Source organism: Hordeum vulgare, chromosome 2H (assembly GCF_904849725.1).
Source record: "Hordeum vulgare subsp. vulgare chromosome 2H, MorexV3_pseudomolecules_assembly, whole genome shotgun sequence".
In the NCBI taxonomy this organism is placed as follows: Eukaryota; Viridiplantae; Streptophyta; class Magnoliopsida; order Poales; family Poaceae; genus Hordeum; species Hordeum vulgare.
In genome coordinates this window covers 159,114,239-159,136,772 of record NC_058519.1, presented here as the reverse complement: position 1 = coordinate 159,136,772, position 22,534 = coordinate 159,114,239, and the positions used below count along the sequence as shown (strand labels likewise).

At 44.7% G+C, this 22,534-nt stretch overlaps 2 protein-coding genes across 3 annotated transcripts; both read left to right on the top strand.

Moving 5' to 3' along the window:
- Window positions 1-12,029: 12,029 nt before the first annotated feature.
- LOC123425661 lies at window positions 12,030-15,613 on the top strand. The gene is made up of 3 exons (XM_045109364.1): window positions 12,030-12,725; window positions 14,217-14,357; window positions 15,072-15,613. The coding sequence occupies exons 1-2, from the start codon at window positions 12,274-12,276 to the stop codon at window positions 14,278-14,280; spliced, it is 516 nt and encodes a 171-aa protein (XP_044965299.1). The 5' UTR covers window positions 12,030-12,273; the 3' UTR covers window positions 14,281-14,357; window positions 15,072-15,613.
- Window positions 15,614-15,763: 150 nt separating this feature from the next.
- On the top strand, window positions 15,764-17,849 carry LOC123425660 (scarecrow-like protein 23). 2 transcript variants are annotated; one of them, XM_045109362.1, is made up of 2 exons: window positions 15,764-16,360; window positions 16,431-17,849. In XM_045109362.1, the coding sequence occupies exon 2, from the start codon at window positions 16,467-16,469 to the stop codon at window positions 17,769-17,771; it is 1,305 nt and encodes a 434-aa protein (XP_044965297.1). In that variant the 5' UTR covers window positions 15,764-16,360; window positions 16,431-16,466; the 3' UTR covers window positions 17,772-17,849. The 2 variants fall into 2 exon arrangements, with proteins under 2 accessions (XP_044965297.1, XP_044965296.1); XM_045109361.1 differs by having other exon boundaries at window positions 15,764-17,849.
- Window positions 17,850-22,534: the final 4,685 nt, after the last annotated feature.

Sequence of the window (22,534 nt, the reverse complement as noted above, 5' to 3'; positions counted from 1 at the left end):
TTGCTTTCTCATCCTCTCCCCCTTTCATTCTTGGATCTCGGGGCGAGATCCTCTTGTAGTGTAGGAGAGTTGTGACAGCCCGATGCCGACGTTCCAGAAGATTCCCCTTTTATTCCATTTTCGTCGTGTGGTTCGTTTGTCTGACGAATTCATCATTGCATCATGCGCATCATCAGCATTGCATCGGCGTTCCGTTGTCGCAGTTTTCAAACTTGCATCCGCTGTTAGTTGCCGGTTCTCGTCGTTGTCCGTTCTGAGCCCGACCACACACGCACGCGCCCGCAACATCGTCTAAATCTTGTTTTCAAAAGTGTGTTTAAAACTTTCTCTGATTGGGTTGGAACTTGGCGTGCGGTCGTAATTAGTTGTAGCTAGGCCGCCTGTCAAGTTTCGTCGCAATCCGAGTCCGTCTGGTACCCGAACGGTCAACCCTAGCGGCACCGTATTCGGTCTATCGTCGGACGTTTTCCGGTATTTTAAATCTCATTGTCGGGCTACCCGTTTTCCCTCTCATCTCCGCCTAGCCCCTCTGCACAGTGCACCGACCCTACACGCAGCCCAGTCCGAAAACCTCCCGGGACCCTAACCGGGCGGACGTGACCGTTGGATCCGGATCAACCCCGTTTTACCGCAAATCGTCATCCGTTTGTCCATTGAACTCCCTATCCTAATTTTCTCGACCGTCCGATCGAAATCAGAGGGTCCGAACCAAACCCGTTTTTCCTATTTAAAGGCCACCCCTAACCAAATTTAGTCCAACCCTAATTCCTAGGCATCTTGTCCCATCGCTGCCGCCGCCACCATGCTTGTTCCACCTCGGGATCTCCTTCTGGTCCAAACCACCAACCCGAGCCAGCCACAAATTCCAGTCGTCCCCGTGGTCTTTGTGAGCCTCGTCCCCTTGCCCGTACAGCCACCAACAGCTGTCGGCCGGCGAGCTCGCCGCTGGAGAATCCCAAGTCGGCTCCGTCGCCGTCCTCCTCCTCTCTTCCTTCCTTCCCTTCTTCTCCTTCTCTCCCTAACCTCCCCTTCTCTCTGTTCTTCCCGCAGGCACCATGGTAGCCCGAGGGGAGCTTCGCCCGCGTCGTCCCGAGAGTCCTTCGTCGCGCCGCCGGCGAGATCCGGCATGGTTCCAGCTCGACCCCTCCTGTCATTGCCATCCAGGAGCACCTCAACCTCCTCCCGCCTCGTTCTTCACCACGACCAGGCAGCCCCAAGTGTCGCATGCCTCGCCTCCGACCATCTCCATAGCCCGCACCCCTGCAGCTTCGGGACCAGCAGTTGGGCACCAGCTCACCGGGAACATGTCGTTGACCAAGCCCAGGCCAGTGCCCCGCCGTTCCATTCTCTCCTCCTTCCTCCTTTTCCTTTGCTCTGAAACTCCTCTCTGTTTTCCCTGTTTTTGCAGCATCCCCATGTCATGGTGCCCAAGCTCGTGGCTGCCGGAGCTTCGTCGGACGCCTCCAGCTCCAGGAACGGGACCCCCTCGAGCTCATCCCGTCCTTCCTATGCGTCCTCTCGCTATGGCCGTCGGCCTGTTGATTTCCCCGCTGTGAGCAGGCTCCTTCATAGCTGAAACTTCGATCTTGTTTCTAGATCTGTTATTTTGCTGCAAGGGTTATTTCGAGCGGCCATTAAGTTTTGCCACAACAGATGCAGTAGACGGTGTGGTTTCTCTGTCGTGGTTACAACCATGAGGTCCCTAGTTCGAATCCTGTATGTGCTAATTCAGTTTTGCCTCGTATTTGTTTCATTGCACCCTGCCGTAGGGCTAATCTTTTACAGATAAACGCTCTCACTTTCACCAATAGTGTGCAGAGTGCAATGGCAGTGCCTTGCAACTCCAACCCTGAAGTCCTGGGATCAAATCCCACTCCAGCTAAATTTCATTTCTGCCTTTGTTTTTTTTCACTGGTGTACATAGACAATTGGGTCCAATCCACTCCTTGGCTGCTACGCTATGGTGTAATTCGGCCCGGTTGTTTTTTCTACAGCATGTGAATTTGTCTAATTAGTCTCGAATTTCAAAATTACAGATTAGAGCATATTTTCAAACCCGCGTAGTTTTCAAACCGTACACTGGATCGGACTGATTCAAATATGAAACTTGACTAGAATTTTGCGTAGAGTAATATTTTCCAACTCTCATGCATAATTATAACTGTTTAGTGTGTTGTGTGCATCGGTTTGCGTGTTGACGTGTTGAAACGGTTTAGGACGTAGTTATTTAACCGTACCTCCGTTGGAGATGTGCCATATATGTAAATGGTCCAGAACGATGAGTAGAAACACGTGAACCACTTTGTTTTGCTGTTTAACAAACTTAAAATGTAATTAGGACAAATCTGGACAGAATTAGAATTTAGCACGTGGGGTCATTTCGGGGATGCTAGATGTCGTTTCCGGCCTCATTTAAAATGCCTAGATACGTAGTTTAATTTGTGCTTCACCCCTCCATGTTAACAACATTTCAATATTGACGTGTTAATAATCGGGAGTGAACTAAATAATTAAACGTGGAGTTTCGTCAATATGCAACTCGTTGCATATTGAACTTCATTTAATGTGTAGTGTTTACGTGATGTGAATTGCCATGCCATGCCTTGCATTTTTGAACCATTCATGCATCATATGTGTTGTGCATCGTGTGGTGAATATCGTGTGTTGATTTGTGTTTCCGGTTTGCTTCGTTTCGATAGAGTTCCGCAAGCGTGTCGGATTGTGAGGACCCGTTCGACTACGTCGGTTCGTCTGCTTCACAGAGTCATTCTTCTTCCAAGCGGGATCTCAGGCAAGATGATCATTTCCCCAGATACCATTACTATCATTGCCATGTTAGTTTATCCTTTCTGTCGTTATGTCTCGTTGCCTACCACATGTTAAATATCAGCCTCTCAACAATGCCATGAAATCTTCAACCTGTTCAACCTAGCAAACCACTGATTGGCTATGTTACTGCTTGCTTAACCCTGTTGATAGCGTTGCTAGTTGCAGGTGCAGATGCTTCCATGTGAAAACATGGGTTCCTTGTTATATCACCATATTAATGCTATTTAATTTAATGCACCTATATACTTGGTAAAAGGTGGAAGGCTCGGCCTTTCTAACCTGGTGTTTTGTTCCACCTTTTCCCCCTTAGTTTCCGGCTACCGATGTTATGTTCCATAATTGAGCGCTCCTAACACGATCGGGGTTGTTATGGGGACCCCCTTGATAATTCGTTTTAGATTAAAGCTGGTCTGGCAAAGGCCCAACTTTGGTACTACATTTGCCTAATCACCTAATAAAATTGCATAGGGACTTTCCGGACCCCGAGGATAATTTAATCAACCCCCGGGCCAGTGCTCCTCATGAGTGTTGGTCCAAATTGGCAGACTACGGGGCCACCGCGGGGCAACCCGAGGTTTGGTATCTCCTAGTGTGACCCATCCGTCGTGTCCTGAGAACGAGGTACGCGACTCCTATCGGGATCGTCGACACGTCGGGCGGCCTTGCTGCATTAGTTTTACCTTTGACGGAATATCTTGTGCATCGGGATTCCGGTGATGCTTTGGGTAATCTCAGAGTTGAGGTTTTCCACTAGGGAACCCGACGAGATCGCGAGCTTCATGATTGAGGATTTCTATGCGGCTTGTGGTAATTTGTGATGGACTAATTGGAGCACCCCTGCAGGGTTAAATCTTTCGGAAAGCCGTGCCCGCGGTTATGTGGCAACGTGGAAACTTTGTTTAACACTGGTTCTAGATAACTTGAAGTTAACTTAATTAAAATATGCCAACTGTGTGCGTAACCGTGACTGTCTCCTTCGTGAGTTCTTACTCTGATTGAGGACACGGTGGGGTTATGTCTGACGTAGGTAGGTGTTCGGGATCATTCTTTTGATCATCAGTAGTTCACGTCCGTTATGTCTAGATCTTCCCTCTCTTACTTCTTGTACTCGTAAGTTAGCCACCATAAATATATGCTTAGCCGTTGCTGCAACCTCACCACTTAACCATGCCTCACCCATTAAGCTTTGCTAGTCTTAATACCTTTGGAAATGAGATTGCTGAGTCCCCTGTGGCTCACAGATTACTACAACACCAGTTGCAGGTATAGGTAAAGGTTACTTGACGCGAGCGCGTTGATTGTTCATTTGGAGTTGCTTCTTCTTCTTCTTCTTCATCGATCTAGGATGTGTTCCAGGCCGACAGCCTGGGATAGCAAGGATGGACGTCGTTCTTCATTTGTCGTTTGTTTCCGTCTGTAGTCGGACCCTGTTCTTACTCTTGATGAATATGTACTGTACTGTTGTGACTCTAATGTAGCTTGTGGCGAGTGTAAGCCAATTCTAATTATATATCTCATCTTTTTATTACATGTACTTGTAACGATATCCATTCTTGCGACACGACGAGATGCGCTTCTATCCCCGACGAGGCCTTCGTGCCAAATTGAGGATAGGGTCGCATATTGGGCGTGACAACAAGGTAGCATATATCATGCAATGATGAAGTCTAGCTCTCTCCTATGCATTGTCATGTCATAAAAGAACAATTCATGCACATCAAGTAAAGGCCAATACATAGCATAAGCAGTTTCTTGCAATTTTATCGTATTGGAAACATAGAGAGGTGGAGTGGTAGTTCCTCTCTCATAATAATTGCAAGTAGGAGCAGCAAGCACATGCATATTATATTCATCAAAATCATCATTTGTAACATAAGGAACTATAGCTAGCTCATCTTCATAAGCATCATTCATATTGGCATCATGGCCACAAGCATAGCAAGTATCAAGTTCATCAAAAAGGGATATTTCAAACGAATCCAAGGGATCATAGCATTCATCCTTCGGTAAGAAGAAGGGAAATTAAATAATGTATGAGTAGAAGAGTTACTCTCATTAGAAGGTGGACACGGGTAGCTAGTCCGTTCTTCCTCCTTTTGTTCTTCGCTCTCCTCGTCATCTTTTTCATCTAATGAGCTCACAATTTCAGCATTTTCTTCTTCCATAGTTACCTGCAAAATAATAGTCTCTTCTTGGGTAGCATAGAATTTCTCCTTAAATCGTTCAATATGGGCATTATATTCATAATTAGTATAACAATAATGAAGCATAGCCAAATTTTCAGATCGGTAAGGACCATCATCATTATCATCACACCTTTTAAACAGAGCCTCAATTTCATAAGCACCCATAAAAGCAACAAACTCTTCTATTTGATCCACATCATAGTAATCATATATACCATTAGCATAAGAAGACAAGGTTCTATGATCATTAAACTCACAAGAAAAGGGAAGGTGTGGAGCCTTCATCCTAGAGCAACAAGTAACACCATGTCTCTTGCATAGTTCCCAAGCATACCATTTCAACAAATGGATTTGATCCCATAAAAGTTTCCCTTTCTGAGTCAAGCGATAATCCCTAAAGCATTCACGTTGATCCAACGTGTATCCCATTATATAATTGAATGGGGCTTTCTCAGGATTATTAAAGAAGTATATAATATTTTCCACGTAACGAGCATCGAGGGTTTTAGGAGGTTCCCCATCTCCATGAGTAGCAAGTACACCTAATTTTTTTGGTATTTCGTGTTCCATATCCATAACTAAAGATAGAGAACAACTTAGTACAACAAATAAATCTACTTAGTGATAAAGCAAACAAGCACACACGAGGATATTCACCCCACCTATCTCTCCCCGGCAACGGCGCCAGAAAAAGGTCTTGATAACCCACAAGTATAGGGGATCAATTGTAGCCTTTCTCGATAAGTAAGAGTGTCGAACCCAACGAGGAGCTAAAGGTAGGACAAATATTCCCTCAAGTTCTATCGACCACCGATACAACTCTACGCACACTTTACGTTCGCTTTACCTAGAACAAGTATGAAACTAGAAGTACTTTGTAGGAGTGAAAGGATAGGCTTTGCAAGAAAGTAAAGAACACGTAAATAAAACTAGGGGCTGGTTAGATAAAGAAACAACTACGAGTGTCTAGCGAGTGTGGATAAGTGGTGGTAGGAGTTGCGGAATTGTCCCTAAGCAATTGACTACGTTACTAGATCGATAGCACTCTGCTAGCATGTCATCCCTTACTTGGAATTCTATGCACTTATGATTGGAACTATTAGCAAGCGTCCGCAACTACTAACGTTCATTAAGGTAAAACCCAACCATAGCAATAAGATATATTGGTCCCCCTTCAATCCCATATTCATCAATTTCTATGCTAGGTTTGAAGCTTATGTCACTCTAGCCTGCCAACACATAGTCCTATAAACATACAACTAACCCTATGGTCTGATCCATGCGCGCGATCATATGATGGGCACCAAAGGATAGCAACATAAGCACAAGCAAATTAAACTAATCATAGCAATTCATCAATCACCGATAGGACAACGATAATCTACTTAGACATCATAGGATAGCAACACATCATTGGATAATAATATGTAGCATAAAGCACCATGTTCAAGTAGAGGGTACAGCGGGTTGCGGGAGAGTGAACCGCTGAATATAGATGGGGGAAGATGATGGAGATGTTGGTGAAGATGACAGAGGTGTTGGTGTAGATCGCTGGCATACGATGATGTCCCGGGCGGCGTTCTGGTGCCGCCGGGAGAGAGGGGGAGAGAGCCCCCCTCCTTCTTCCTCTTCCTTGACCTCCTCCCTAGATGGGAGAAGGGTTTCCCCTCTGGTCCATGGTCTCCATGGCGGCGGAGGGGCGAGAGCCCCTCCGAGATTGGATCTCTCTCTCAGATTCTGTCCTTCTGTTTCTGCGCTCACAGATTCTGCGTTTCACCGTTTCTTAATTTCCCGGAGATCCATAACTCTGATTGGGCTGAAATTCTAACACGATTTTCTTCCGGATATTATCTTTCTTGCACCGAAAGAAGGGCTCCAACCGCCTTAAGGAGTGGCCATAAGCCCCCTGCCATGGGCTCACCCCTCGTCACGGCGACAGGGCTTGTGGGAACTCCGTGCATCACCTCGCGTTGATTCTTCTTCCCAAAAATCATAAATATTCCAAAAAAAATCCCCGTAAGTTTTTATTACGTTTGGACTTCGTTTGGTATGGATATTTTGCGAAACAAAAAACATGCAACAAACAGGAACTGGCACTAGGCACTGGATCAATATGTTAGTCCTACAAATAGTATAAAAAGTTGCCAAAAGTAAATGAAAGTTGTAGAATATTGGCATGAAACAATCAAAAATTATAGATACGACGGAGACGTATCAGTTGGCCCCTCTAGATTCATCTAGAGGGGGGCGCGGTGGCCAAGGGGGTGTCTTGCCCTCCAAGTTAGGGGGGCACTCACCCCTTAGGGTTTCCAACCCTAGGCCCCTTGGGCACTTGTGGGGTGCACTAGCCCACTAGGGGGCTAGTTCCCGCCCATATTCAGCCCATGTAGCCCTCCGGGATAGGTGGCCCCTCCCGGTGGACCCCCGAAACCCTTTCGGTGGTGCCGGTACATTATCGATAAACCCCGAAACATTTCTAGTGACTGAAACTAGACTTCCCATATATAAATCTTCACCTCCGAACTATTCCAGAACTCCTCGTGACGTCTGGGATCTCATCCAGGACTCCGAACAACTTTCGGTAACCACATATACTATTCCCATTACAACTCTAGCGTCGTCGAACCTTAAGTGTGTAGACCCTACGGGTTCAGGAACCATGCAGACATGACCGAGACCCCTCTCCGGCCAATAACCAATCGCGGGATCTGGATACCCAAATTGGCTCCCACATGTTCCACGATGATCTCATCGGATGAACCACGATGTAGGGGATTCAATCAATCCCCTATACAATTCCCTTTGTCCATCAGTATGTTACTTGCCCGAGATTCGATCGTCGGTATCCCCATACCTTGTTCAATCTCGTTACCGGCAAGTCTCTTTAATCATTCTGTAATACATGATCCCGTGACTAAATCCTTAGTCACATTGAGCTCATTATGATGATGTATTACCGAGTGGGCCCAGAGATACCTCTCCGTCACACGGAGTGACAAATCCCAGTCTCGATTCGTACCAACCCAACAAACAATTTCGGAGATACATGTAGTGCACCTTTATAGTCACCCAGTTACATTGTGACGTTTGATACACCCAAAGCATTCCTACAGTATCCCGGAGTTGCACAATCTCATGGTCTAAGGAAAAGATACTTGGCATTATAAAAGCTCTAGCAGACGAACTACATGATCTTGTGCTATGCTTAGGATTGGGTCTTGTCCATCACATCATTCTCCTAATGATGTGATCCCATTATCAACGACATCCAATGTCCATGGTCAGGAAACCATGACCATCCATTGATCAATGAGCTAGTCAACAATAGGCTCACTAGGGACATGGTGTGGTCTATTTATTCACACATGTATTATGGTTTCCCGTTAATACAATTATAGCATGAACAATAGAAAATTATCATGAACAAGGAAATATAACAATAACCATTTTATTATTGCCTCTAGGGCATATTTCCAACATCCACCCACAAGGGGTCCATGAAAAAGCGACTTTGTCTATTCTACCATGGCTTACGTCCACATAGGACTAGCCTCGCCCACGGTAGATCTTCACGAAGTAGGCGGTCTCCTTGCGCTTACAAACTTCTTGGTTCAACTCCATAACACAAAGTAGGAGGCTCCCAAGCGACACCTAACCAATCTAGGAGGCACCACTCTCCAAAAGGTAATAAATGCGACAGAACGACGAACTCCTTGCTCTTGTGCTTCAAAAGATAGTCTCCTCAACACTCAATCACTCTCTCATAAATTTGGCATGGGTAGGAGAGATTGATTTTGTGGAAAGCAACTTGGGGAGGCTAGAGATCAAGTTTCAAATGGTTGGATTAGAATCTCTTGATCTCAACACATGAGTAGGTGGCTCTCTCTTAGAAAAATGGATCTGGCAAGTGTGTATGTGTGTGTTGTGAGTGCTTCCTCTGCGAATGGGAGGAGGTGAAGGGGTATACATAGGCATCCGCCAAAAATCCAACCGTTACAACACTATTGCCCAACTCGGTGACGTCAAAATGAATCTCGATGGTACCGAGTTGCAATAAATGTGGCAAACTTTGAATTCTCGGTGAAACCGGTATATAAATCTCGGTGGTACCGATACGATGACCTGGGGCAGTTTCCAAATCTCGGTGAGACTGATTTCAAACTCGGAAATTTTGATTCTTGAAATCTGCTCAACAGAAAGTTGGTCGCATGCATTCGGTGGCACCGATATGAAACTTGTTGGTACCGAGAGATTAGGGTTTGGCCAAGTATGTGTCAGTGAAAAAATCGGTAGGGCCGAGTGGGAAAACTTGGTGGCACCGATTTTGTTGTTTTGGCTTGGGACAGAGATATTTGTGGGAGAATGACTCAATATTTTGGTGGCTATCTCTAAGAACTTGAGGAACAAATTCACCATAATACCTCACTCCCTTTTAATAGTATTGGCTTTCCTATGGACTCAAAAGTGATTTCTCACAAATGTAAAATGTAGAGTCCTCTTGCTTGAAGCTTGAGCCAATCCTATTCCTTTCCTTGCATCAAAAGGGGCTTCTCCTCACAATCCTTTAGCCAATGCATTTTTGAAATTTTATGAAATATACTTGGATAAGATCAATAGCTCAATGATACATATATTGTGATTAATTACCAAAACCACCTTAGGGAGCAATTGTGATTTCAGTAAAACGGGCGAAGCAACACAAACCGTAAAACGCATATGCAAAAGCGTCCTACATGCGGTCATTCCCGTAGAAGTAACGACGACACATCAAGCAGAGGAGGCGACAACGATGATGTACCGTACAGGGAAGGTGACGCATTAAGCAGTCGCCGTGTCGGAACGAAAGGAACGTCATGAAGGCCCTTCCCAAACTGCGCAAATGGCAGCGGGCCAGCATGTGACAATGAGATAATGTCGTCGCCGCCCAACATGCCCCAGTCGATGAGTTGTAGGTGATGACCTCGACAATGACGAAGAACCAGAGGTGAAGAGGGCGACAAGAGAGTGAGGGGGGAATGAGGGGGCTGGTCTGACCAGGTGCGGTCCGACCAGGTGGGCGGCTAGCATTTCAGTTCGGCCACTTTCACAATAAAAAAACATTAAGTCTGTGCGTATTCACGCAATTTCCACTACATGTCGAGTCAACGTCAAGCGGTTCCCCTTGACCAACGCCAACTCAGCAAATGCGTACCCTAAATCGTATATGAGGGATCATAGGTGAACCCCTTTAACAAAATTAGGGACCGTATTTCGGGTATTTGAAACTAGAGGGACTAAAGTGGATTCCAACACAAGTCTAGGGACCGTGGGTGATTCTTTATTTTTTCAAAACTCCAATTTGTAAGATTACTTGGTCAGAACTTCAACTTTGAAAACCTAAATTTGGTTTTCCAAAATTCATAAGTGTTAACCTTTTCACAGTGTAGCTTTTTACGTGCCCCGGTCGTCCTTAGAAAAGTTTATCAACTATCTAGTTGTGCCACCTTTCGAACTTGTGGTGCAACCGTGTAGGGAGTGAGGTGTACATATACCTAATAATAATAAAGTACGGATTGCTTCTGATCATCATTCATTCAATTCCTATAGTTATCCATAATTACCCACCATGCCACGTGTAAGTGGAAAAAAACAATTCACACCAGAAAATCCCTACCTGAGCCAGCCCATGTTGTAGAAGGCCTATACTGCGCCCTGCACGCTAGGAGAAGACACATCGCTCGTGTTCGGTCTGGCCCATGTCCGGATGGTCTTTATTTTTTGTTTTCCTTTTCTATCTTCATTTTTTCCACTTTAAATAATATTAGAATTCAAAATGTTCTGGAAAAATAAAATAATGAGAATTTGAAATAAAACGTTCAACAACTCATTAATATTTGTGCATTGAGAAAATGTTCTCTCTTTTTTTAAAAAAAAATTGCATATTCAAAAAATGTTTAAAATTTTGAAAACAAATATTCAAGAAGTCTAAAAGCTTTCATGAATTTTTTAAAGTTCGGGTATTATTTTTTTTTAATGAAATTGAACAATAATTTTCCAACTAAAAATTAACTTATGAATTTAAAAAAATCATAAATTTTCAATAACTTTACGTGAATTACAAAATACTCTCTCCGTCCTATAATATAAGAGCTTTTTTTGCACTAGTGTAGTGTCAAAAACGATTTTATATTACGGGACAGAGGGGTAGTTTATTAATTAATAAACTTTAACTGATTTAGAAAAGATAATGCATTTAAAAAAAGTTCATGAGTTTCAAAAATTGTTCGCCGATTTTAGAAATGTTTGCCTTTTCAAGAAAAAAATGGTTTAAGAAATGTTCACAATTCAAAAAAAATGTTTGCAAATAGTATAATTTTGTTATCATTTCACGCAAATTTCAAAACTCTGTAAAAATGTTTGCAAATTTGAAAACAAAAAATTTGATTTCAAATACGTTCATGAGTTTTGTTTTTTTTTGAAAAAATATTCATGCTTTCATAAAAATGAGAGTAGTTGTGTATTGCGATAGTGCAACAAAATATGATCATGGTCACTGAAAAAATGATTTTTTTTACCATTACAACGTGCGGGCCGTTTTGCTGGTGTCGACGGGTACCCGTGTTTCTGAGCAATGCTACAACCACAGGGATTTTACAGAGCGTTTACGGAGTAAGCTTAGATGGGATGTTTTGATTGGTTTAGGTTGAAGCGGGGCCTACCCTGAAAATCAGGAGGGACAAGGTTAGTGAGGGGAGAGGGATTAGTCCGTTAAAATCTGTAAGAATCATTCATACGTTTAGTATTTTTGCGTGTTTCTACCACAATAATGCTAAACATACAAAAGTTTACAGGTTTTTACACGCTGGCTAGGATCTTCTCAACCTAATTAACCATTCTCCTGGATGGCCCCCTCCTCTCTACTATTATTAAACAAGCAAACAAAAACTTTCTTATGTGCACCCAATAAATTGTCCCGCAATCACGCACAAACCAATCAGCACCGTAGGATTAATTCCGCAAATGTCAATCCCACAACCATCATTAATCTAATAGCTTTACGGGGTAAACTTAGCAATTCCCCATAACTGACTGTACTCCACCTACGGAGGAATATTCTACAATACCTACCAATCCAGCCTCTCCTACAATCACGCAATTCTGAATTTTTGATCGCTAACTACTGCACACCGACGTCGCGGCACGACATTGTTCCCTCGCGCGATCCCCATCGCCATCGCCGATTGTTATCGCTCGCAGCGTGGAATCCGCCCCTTCCTCCATGCACCTATCGCCATCGCCCCTCGAGCAGCGGAGCAGGGTGCAGCAGGCTCGACCTAGGTTGACCGGCGACGTGCTACGTCTCCTCCATCGAGCAGCGGCGGCGGTGCGGGGCGCAGTCGGTTCGGCCTTCGTTGTTGGCGGCGGGGTCCCTCTCCTCCCTCGACCATCTGCGGCAGTGCAGGATGCAACAGGCGGCAAGGGACACAACGCTAGGTGCGGCGGCGGCGAAACTGCGGAAGCCTGCTCTTGTGGTGCGGGCGTGCGACAATGCCAAGACAGATACGGGGTGGAGGGCACGTGCGTGAAGGCGGCACGTTCCTCCAACTTCGGACGTGCCGCGGCATGGGCGTCCCTGCTGTCGTCGTGCTCCCTGATGCCAACTCCACCTTCCTCCCGCTGCTGGAAATGCACATCACCATCCCATGCCCTCAACCCGCTGCCTAGAGAAAGGTTAGTGGCTTCATTCGCTATTTTTCCTTTGAAGCAGAGGGAAGATTAATAAATTATCTTTCTCACTATACAATCCGTGGAATGAGCTGGGGTCCTTGCGTTGGCGCAGAAGCATTCGTTTTGTGGATTCATGTCTCAGATTTAGCATAAATAGAATAATCTAAAAAAATCTGACCACCAAGTGTTTGTGTTTGTGCTTACAAAGCTTTTCATTTTCTATTTGGATATATAGTCTGAACATTCCAGTCGAGGAGAAATCTGTTACTGCCCTTAGTGCATCGATTCTACGTGGCTATAAAGTTTAATGAATCAACCAACAAGTTATGGCCTAGACAAACAAAAAATTATGCAGAGAAATCACCTAAACCAACAGCAGCCATGGGTTGTTCAGGTGGGGTGTGCGGCCTGATCCCATGCAAGCAAGCAGCTCATAGATAGCCTAGAGCGGGGCAGGTAGGGAATGCATGTTTACCCTTTAGAATGCACACTTTCAATTTCAGTATAGAAATGAACTATGTAGCAGTAACAATGATACATGCTGGAATTTTCTGACACAATATAGAAACCCAAGAAGCAACAAACTACACTGCAGAAGTTAAGAATATGTGCAAGACAAGGAATAATCAATCCAGTGTGAGAATAAAATAGTCAATGACACTGTTCTCAGATAGATATGTAAATTATATCCATTTTTTTTCACATGCAACAAAAATATTATTAGTTTGAGGAAAATGTAACGGGTGGATGGAAAACAATAATTTATGCTTCAAACATGCATGTTAGTTACAACACAAACAATTGTTGCATTACCAAGAACAAAAAGCATGGTATAGGAAGTTGTATGTTGGGAAAGAGCAACTTGCAAGACTAAACATATTCATTACAATTACAATGAAAATAACAAGGCCAGTCTAAGTTGTTAGGAACGCATACAGAAGAGGCATAATCTGCAGTTTCACTTTAACAACAAGGATATAACTAAATGTTGTGCTCCAGAAAAACCGTCAGTAAAGGACAAGAATTTACACCATTTTCAAGAGGCCTCTGGAGAATTGGATGTGCATGGATTTGGTGAACACGACCTCGATCTGCACGGATCCGGTGATGGTGACCTCGATCTGCATGAATCCTGCTATGACAAGTTGGATCAACGGGAAGGGATGGTCATGGCAGCGACACCATCTCTACAGATCGACATGCACAAACACATGATGCAGGGACACGAAATCCATCGGCTGTATCAAGATATGAGAAAACTTCCTTGACTGAATGTAAAAGTGGTGGGACAACAAATGCCTAATTTTTCAGTCTTTTAGTCCCGAGATTTTAGTTATATATCAATCTTCACACCCTTTTGCTTTATTTATTTTTCTCTTCATCAATCAGTGTTTTAGTCATATTCCCTCAAAAACAGTTTGTCCTTATTGTATTCTTTCTTCAGTCTATTTGTTTTTTTTTTTCAATGATAGGATCTCATTCCATAAATTGTAGCCATCTGAGAGCAATATGGATGATGCACATGAACAGAATGGCACTTCCATCTCCACTGCACTGAAGGAGATCAACCCCATTGCCATCAGCATCGACTGGAACCTCCCATCGACCAACATCCTTTTCCTTTTTTTTCTCGAGGTAAGTTGGCATGCTCCCTGTTCGTGCATAAGGACGATGAGATGCATATGGATTTTGTATTACTGATGTTGATGAACTGCTCATTTTCCAAACTGTCAAACCAGATAAGCCTGAAAGGAACTAAGAGAAATGACTATTTATTTAGCGGTCTTGTCATCCTTCGTATTGTCAATTTTTCATTTGACTGATCATTGATGTATTAGTATTAGACAAAATGATATGTTTGTTGATCATCTATGATATGTGTTTCCACTGGCTACTTGCTGCTTTCCGAGGGACAGATTTTAGCTTTAGAAGATTTTTCCGAAAACATAGTGGTGCACTTGCTCTGACGGAAATTCAGAGTTGAGTGGTCCAAACTAGATTGATACATGTAGGAATTTGTGACTGAGTTTTATGCTCATAGCTAGATACCTGGTCTCCGTTCTTCACCTATCCTAGAACTTGCATTTGATTTTTTTTGTTGCTATACTATGTTCATTAATCGGTATTCTAGCTGAAAGTTCCAGAGTTCTCAATTATTTCTAAAACCCGGTTCGCAGAGTAGCTGGTCCTTTGTTGGGACATATTTATTGTGTCTTTCCCCCATTTAGTTTTGTATTTTGTCATACATAGTTCAGTTAACTAATTGTCATTATCCCATAGCTAACTTGTGCAACCTATTGCTGCTCCCCCATGGGTCACATGACCATCCTTCATACACCGCTTCACTAGGACTAACGCCGAAGTACAGATGATATGGGGCACCCAAAAAATTCCAAAAGAATTTGCCTCTTGTTTGGACACCCCGAAGCATTGGCTGGCGAGACTATGGTTGGGCAAAGAGAGCTTCAGGAGACCGAGTATGACACCTGACTCGACGGTTGTATATTCTTCAAGCAAATATGGAAGAAGTTCCTCGCGAGACATGACACTAGGTCGGCACTGCTGTACTAATTGCATTTAAGACACTCACCAACAATGAGTTGGAGATTATAGTCGTCCTTTCATGTCCTATATGAAGTTGAAGATCATGTTGGACAAGTTCCGGGATTTCATGATTTAATTAGTCATTTCTTTGCGCTTTTTTTGAACAATGGAGGAGAAGCGCATGTGAACTTCACAGATACGAGAAGAAAAGGGCAAAAGACCGTACAAAGCTCAATTCCTCTTGTATTTATTTTGTTTCCTCTTTGTCTACATACTGATTTTTTAAACTATGCTTTGTGAATCGAATGTATATAGACATGTGTTAGCGTGTTCGTTCACTTATTAATTTCAAACCGTATGTAGTCTACATTATAAAATATTAAAACACATATTATATTTGTGAATAAAGAGAGTATTTTTATAATTGTCATGTACGATACGTGCGTTGCACGTGCATACTTACTAGTCTTTCCTTAATCTTCAATCAAAAGTTGAAAACTCATCTTTGTGTAAAAGCCCGTAGCGTTTTGTACGCGTAGCATTACTCCGTCTACCACCCGTGGTCGAGGCTGCTGGAGCAGTGGCATCACCACACGGATGTTAGTACTGTGCAGAGCTGCTCCTGCAGAGTTGCGCCTGAGCCGAAGCCGTCCCCGTCCATGAGCAGGTAGCTCGTCTGCCTAACCATAAACGTCCCACCAGCATCACCTGGTATCCGAGGGAAGCTCTTGTCCGGTGTCCGAACCCCCGCCCTGTTCGCGTACGGCGTGGCGTCTCGTCCCCCGTCAAAAATCAAAATGATGGTCACACGCTGACACCGGCCCAATCAACCAGCGCCGGTGCCCGCGCTCGCGCCACGCCCGCAATTTCTTTTCCACCGGCCCCGGGAGTGGAGACAAGCGGTCGCCCTGGCGCGGCCCCGCCCTTTGATTCCCTCTGCCTGCGCGCCGCCCGCTACGGGACGCCACCAAGCCCCAGCAAATCGACAACCGCAGGCGGCCGCTCGCCTTTGCTCCCACGCACGTCCAACGCTAGCGGCGGGCGAACACTGTGCCCTGCTTCATCGCAGTTATGAGTTATCCCTGAGTTTATCAGTGAGTTGCCACTGACCGACTCTTTCCCGCTCGGCCTCACCTGAAATTATTGGCCTACGTGATGATCCAGGGCGTCCTGTCGCGCGCGCCCGCCACCGACGCCGCGATGAAGGCCAAGCGGGCGGCGTCGATGCCCGATGACGAGGAGAAGGCGCGCGGGAAGCGGCTGCAGCTGCATGGCTCTGCCTCCGAGCACGAGCAGGGTCTGCTGGCTGTGGCCGCGGTGGAGGAAGGGGAGCGGGTGGTGGAGGCGGCGGAGACGCGCGGGCTGCGGCTGCTGAGGCTGCTACTCAGGTGCGCCGAGGCGGTGGCCATGGACCAGCTGCCAGAGGCTCGGGACATGCTGCAGGAGGTGGCCGAGCTGGCGTCCCCGTTCGGGTCCTCCCCGGAGCGCGTCGCGGCCTACTTCGGCGACGCGCTGTGCGCGCGCGTGCTCAGCTCCTACCTGGGCGCCTACTCGCCGCTCGCGGCCGCGCAGAGCCGCCGCATCTCCTCGGCGTTCCAGGCGTACAACGCGCTCTCCCCGCTCGTCAAGTTCTCGCACTTCACGGCCAACAAGGCCATCCTGCAGGCGCTCGACGGCGAGGACCACGTCCACGTCATCGACCTCGACATCATGCAGGGGCTACAGTGGCCGGGCCTGTTCCACATGCTCGCGTCCCGCCCCCGTAGGCCGCTCTCGCTCCGTGTCACCGGGCTCGGCGCCTCGCTCGACGTCCTCGAGGCCACCGGCCGCCGCCTCGCCGATTTCGCGGCGTCGCTCGGGCTGCCCTTCGAGTTCCAGCCCATCGAGGGGAAGATCGGGCACGTCGCCGACACCACCGCCCTCCTCGGTCCGCGCCACCACCACCACAGGGAGGCAACAGTCGTGCACTGGATGCACCACTGCCTGTACGACGTGACGGGCTCGGACGTCGGCACGGTGCGGCTGCTCAAGAGCCTGCGGCCGAAGCTGATGACGATCGTGGAGCAGGACCTGGGGCACAGCGGCGACTTCCTCGGCCGGTTTGTGGAGGCGCTGCACTACTACTCGGCGCTGTTCGACGCGCTGCGCGACAGCGCGGGCGCCGCCGAGGAGGAGCGACACGAGGTGGAGCGGCAGCTCCTGGGCGCGGAGATACGGAACATCGTGGCCGTCGGAGGCCCGAAGCGGACGGGCGAGGTTCGGGTGGAGCGGTGGGGTGACGAGCTGCGCCGCGCCGGGTTCCGACCCGTGTCCCTCGCCGGGAGCCCCGCCGCGCAGGCCAGGCTGCTGATCGGCATGTACCCGTGGAAGGGATACACGCTGGCGGAGGAGGACGGGTGCCTCAAGCTCGGGTGGAAGGACCTCTCCCTGCTCACAGCATCGTCGTGGGAGCCGACGGAAGACTGCTACGTCGCCGTTGCAGAGCAAAAACGCCATGATTCTTGATCAATTTTGCTATATTTGGCCAGTGATGATTATCAAAGGTTCGTCATATAATCGTATATATATATGCTCCACCGATCATTCGTTCTCCCTTCACTTTCTCAAGGTTCGGGCATAACCTGCGATTTTTGGCACGCTTCCATCGTAGCCGTGTGTTCAGAGACTGACTGGTTTTTGGATAGGGAGGTGAGGTGACAGACGAGAGGAGCCTAATTTTGGCCGCACGGACCGGCGCCGTTGTGTTTAATACTCGTGGTTAGATTAGAGTAGACATCATCCTCCGATGGCGAGAGTGACTCGTTGAGCAGGACAACAACAGAGACAGCTTACCCGTCGTCTCTCTCGTGCTCGACGTCTGCGCTGTGCACACGACGTGTCAGTTGTCTCCTTGTGTAACGACTTTGAGATGTTACCGATACCAGAGAATGACTATGTACATCTGCATGCCTGCCCGTACGCGCGCGACGGTGTTTACGACTTTCATGCATGTAGGAGAATTTCGAAGAAACTGAGATAAAAAAAATCTTGGTAGGATGCTCGTGCCAAGCTTTGGAACTACTGTAGGATCACGAGCGAGCAGGAACGCAGGAAGGAACTGTTTCAGCACATGCACACCCCCTCCAGATTTATCATGCCTATGATTATTTTTCCGGAAATCCTTTCTGCCTACCATCGCTAGGAGAGGAAGAAGATGACAAATGAACTCCTTTTGATAACAGTTTTATTTTTAAAACAAGATCAAATGGTGGCAGTTTAAACTGAAAACTTGCCTTCTCTTATAGAAACAGTCGTTGCGAAGAAACCATCCCCCTCGCAACTAAAAGTGCCAACTATAAAGTATAGAACGAAAGAAGGAAACAAATAATGGAACAGTTGCTTTCATTAATGAATTGAGGGTATATATACCCCAACAAGATGCCGGTAATTTACAATTATGTAATAGTGATCGAGCAATTAATTTTACTCTTTTAATGAGAGATTCAGCCAAACCATTTTGAGTATGAACATAAGGCACAAAATGTTCTAAATGAATGCCCATAGCCATGCAATAGTCATTGAATGCACGTGAAGAAAATTCAGCGGCATTATCCATTCGAATTGTTTTTATCCTATTTTCAGAATGATTTGCTCTTACTTTGATAATTTGAGCAATTAGCTTGGCAAAAGCATGATTTCGTGTGGACAATAGACACACATGTGACCATCTTGTAGATGCATCTCTAAGTACCATGAAATACCTAAAAGGTCCCGATAGTGGTTGAATTGGACCACATATCATCTCCTTGAATGCGTTCAAGAAAATTAAGTGACTCATTTTTTACTTAAGATAAGATGGTTTTATAATTAATTTTTCAGTTGCACATGCAGTGCACACAAAATCTAATGATTTGAGAAAAAAATTAGTTGGAAGGCTGTGACCAATAGAATTGTCAATAATTTTTCTCATCATCCCTATGCCAGGATGACCTAGGCGATCATGCCAAATCTCGAATTTATCAAGGTCTTGAAAAAATATTTTAACGCAACATGTGATACGGGCTTTATATAACTGTAATATAATCCAGATGAAAGTGAGGGAAATTTCTCAAGAATTTGTTTCTCAGACCCATTACTCTTTGTTAAAAGCAAATGTTCAGAATTATTTTCAGATATTGTTTCCAAATGGAAATTATTTGATCTGAGGTCTCTGAAACTTAGAAGGGTGCGTGTAGATTCAGGATACAATAGTGCATCCTCAATTACAATTGTAGTACCATAGGTAGAACGAGTGTGGCTCGCCCTGAACCAATAATCGACGCATCGCGACCGACGATGGTCATAATATTCCCTTTTCTCCTAGTTAGAGTTTGGAAATATTTTATTTCCCTTAATATTGTGTTAGTGGTACAACTGTCCACCAAACATAATTCTTCTTCCATTGGATTATTTTCCCGTAAAATCTAATAGAGTAAGAGAATATTTTAGGATGAGACTTTATTCATATTACTCACATATAAATATATATACATATACAAAGTATTCCTATTAAAGTTACAAATATAAATATGACATTATGTTTGAATTACATAATACGATTGGTCCGTAGGACTTTATTCTACCTAGAGTTATACAAATTATAACATCCATTATTACAATAAAATAGCTGATAACATCAAATGAGTGATGTGGAGATTATATGAGATCTCCATATGCGTCTTGGGTGTATTCCACCATCATGTTGTCAACATCAAGAAGATCTTCATCCTTGTGCCTTGTTTCCTTAGGAGCGCTTTGAGAAGTGCTAGCTTCAAGGTTTTCTTCTTGTTGTAAGGCGTTGAAGTGAGCTTTGGCTTTTCCATGAACTTGTTTGCCTTTCCTAGTGGATTTGAGGTATAAATCCGCTAAATGCTTGGGAGTTCGGCATTTGCTAGTACGATGGTTAATACATCCACACCTTTGACAAATCTCGGAGTTGGTGTTTCGGTCATTTTTCAAAAATGACCTTTACCTTTAGATTGACCAAAGCTTTTTTGCTTGTTGTTCCTTTTCCACTTTTCATTGAATTTCTTGAAATTCTTTTTGTTGCCCCCATACTTTTTAGTAAACTGAGTGTTAGCATGTGCTTCAGGGAGTGGCATTGAACCCGTTAGGTGTGTCTGATGATTCTTCATGAGAAGTTCATCATGTTTTTCAGCCTGAAGTAAAGTGTATATAAGCTCAGAATACTTTTTGTATTTTAGTTGACGGTACTATTGTTGTAGTACTCTCATCGAGGGGTGGAAAGTGCACAAGGTCTTCTCAATAAGATCTTCTTCGGAAATTGCTTGATTGCAAAACCTTAGTTTTGAGTTAACCTTGTGAACTGCAGAGTTATATGCTGCCACATATTTAAAATCTTGGAACCTTATGAGGGACCAGTCTCTTTGTGCTTGTGGCAGCATAACTGCTCTTTTTTGGTCATATCTCTCCTTGAGAGAGTTCCACAAAGCTAGTGGATCTTCTTCCATCAAATATTCGGACTTCAAGTCCGGATGAAGATGGTGCCTTAAGAAACTTAAAGTTGTATACTTGGCTGTCGTGGGGATTTCTCCGACGCCTTCAATACGTGTGATGATAGTGGAACCGAGTTTACGACTTTCAAGGGCTATCTTTGCATCCATAGCCCATGGTAAATAGTTACTACCATCTAATTCAAGTTTATGAAATTCACGATGCATGACACCAGTCATTTCCTGCATGGTATTATCATTCATAATTTTAGTTTTACTATGAGAGTAAAATATAAGTTACAACAAATGCTTTGGGGAAGCAAAATTTTCAAGTATAGCTGATGCTTTAAACTTGTATGTGTAGACCTCAGTTTATGTATATGACACTTTGAAGATAGTCAGCGTTGGGGTGTAGATCTCACAGTATTGGAGAACATAGTCTGATTTTGACCAGTAGATGTTCATATGTCCATTACCTTGTGTCATACTATATTTTACAAAAACACTTTGAAGGTAGTCATTTTGTCAAAAGACTAGATGTAGACCTCTCAGCAAGAGTGGATAATCTGCAAATTATGCAGTAGATCACACAATTACCTTGTGATTTGCAAAAATTCAAGGTAGTCACATCAATTCACATATTCGGGAGAGCGCTCGAAGATAGTCATTTTGCCAAGAGAATGGAGACAAAATGTAGATCTTTCAGCGATGAGGGTAATCTGCAAAGTGCAGTAGATGCCTCATCTACCTTGTGATCCCAAAATTTGAATTGTAAAAAAAATGTTGTACTTAGAACTACATATTCTAAAAAATGAAAAATGCTAAGGCAATCATATAGAATATGTACACATAGTCTGAGACTTTATTTTAGACGATATACAATCTAAGTATTCAAGCGTACAATACAATACTGAATGAATATGATAAGCAGAGGTTCTTAATACAATAAGATATCACACTGAAATAAAAGGAACAGGCTGAAGTGCAATATAGTAATACTATGATTAAACACAACACACTAATAGTCACATTATTTACGTAGTGGACGTCATGGAATTTCTTGGCCTGTAGGCCTTTTTGTAGAGTAACGTGGCCTGGTGCTGGCCCATGCACCGCACATCAGTAGATAAGGGAGCCCGGGAGAGCAGCACGCATCAGGGTTTCCCCACAGCGCTGCCACTCCCATTCCCATTGAGTCTGGGCTCACCACCTCACCACGTGAGCCCTCCTCTCCCCATGGCGTGCTGGAGGCGGGGACGGATTCGCCGGTGATGGTGGAGGCAGCAGCGTCGACGACGAGCCCTGGCCCTCTTCTTCTTCTTCCACCTTGATGGCAACATTCAGATTGGGATGACAGGCTCTCTCCTGCCATGTTTTTACCTTTTTCTTCTTGTCTCTTTTGGCAAAGCAAGTGCTGATAACGTGTAAAGTGTAAAACAAGAGAAGGAAACAAATGATGGAACAGTTGCTTTCATTGATGAATTGATGGTATATATACCCCTGGTACAAAGGCGGTTACAAAGAGGCAGTTGCTACAAGTAGCAACCGGCATACCAGGGATTAACCTTTTAATTAATCTAATTTATTTATTTCTAACACCAACGATATCGTTCCCAGATGCCACCCCCCTCGTGGCGAACATACGCCAACTAAGGTTGTCTATAATGATAGTATCATAAGTAGTATCCTCCATGTCAACTAGGCAATTTTGCTGATATGACATAAAATTAAATGAAGAAAGAGATGGTAGAGTATCATATTATGATATCGTATCATATTAAATGATGTGCTACTATG

What these genes read in the sequence shown, in the direction of transcription:
- LOC123425661 (XM_045109364.1), top strand. Translation starts at nt 12,274, where the DNA reads ATGCACCTATCGCCATCGCCCCTCGAGCAGCGGAGCAGGGTGCAGCAG. An exon ending in AACCCGCTGCCTAGAGAAAG is followed by an intron (nt 12,726 to 14,216) that starts GTTAGTGGCTTC and finishes CATAAATTGTAG; the next exon opens with CCATCTGAGAGCAATATGGA.
- LOC123425660 (XM_045109361.1), top strand. Translation starts at nt 16,422, where the DNA reads ATGATCCAGGGCGTCCTGTCGCGCGCGCCCGCCACCGACGCCGCGATG.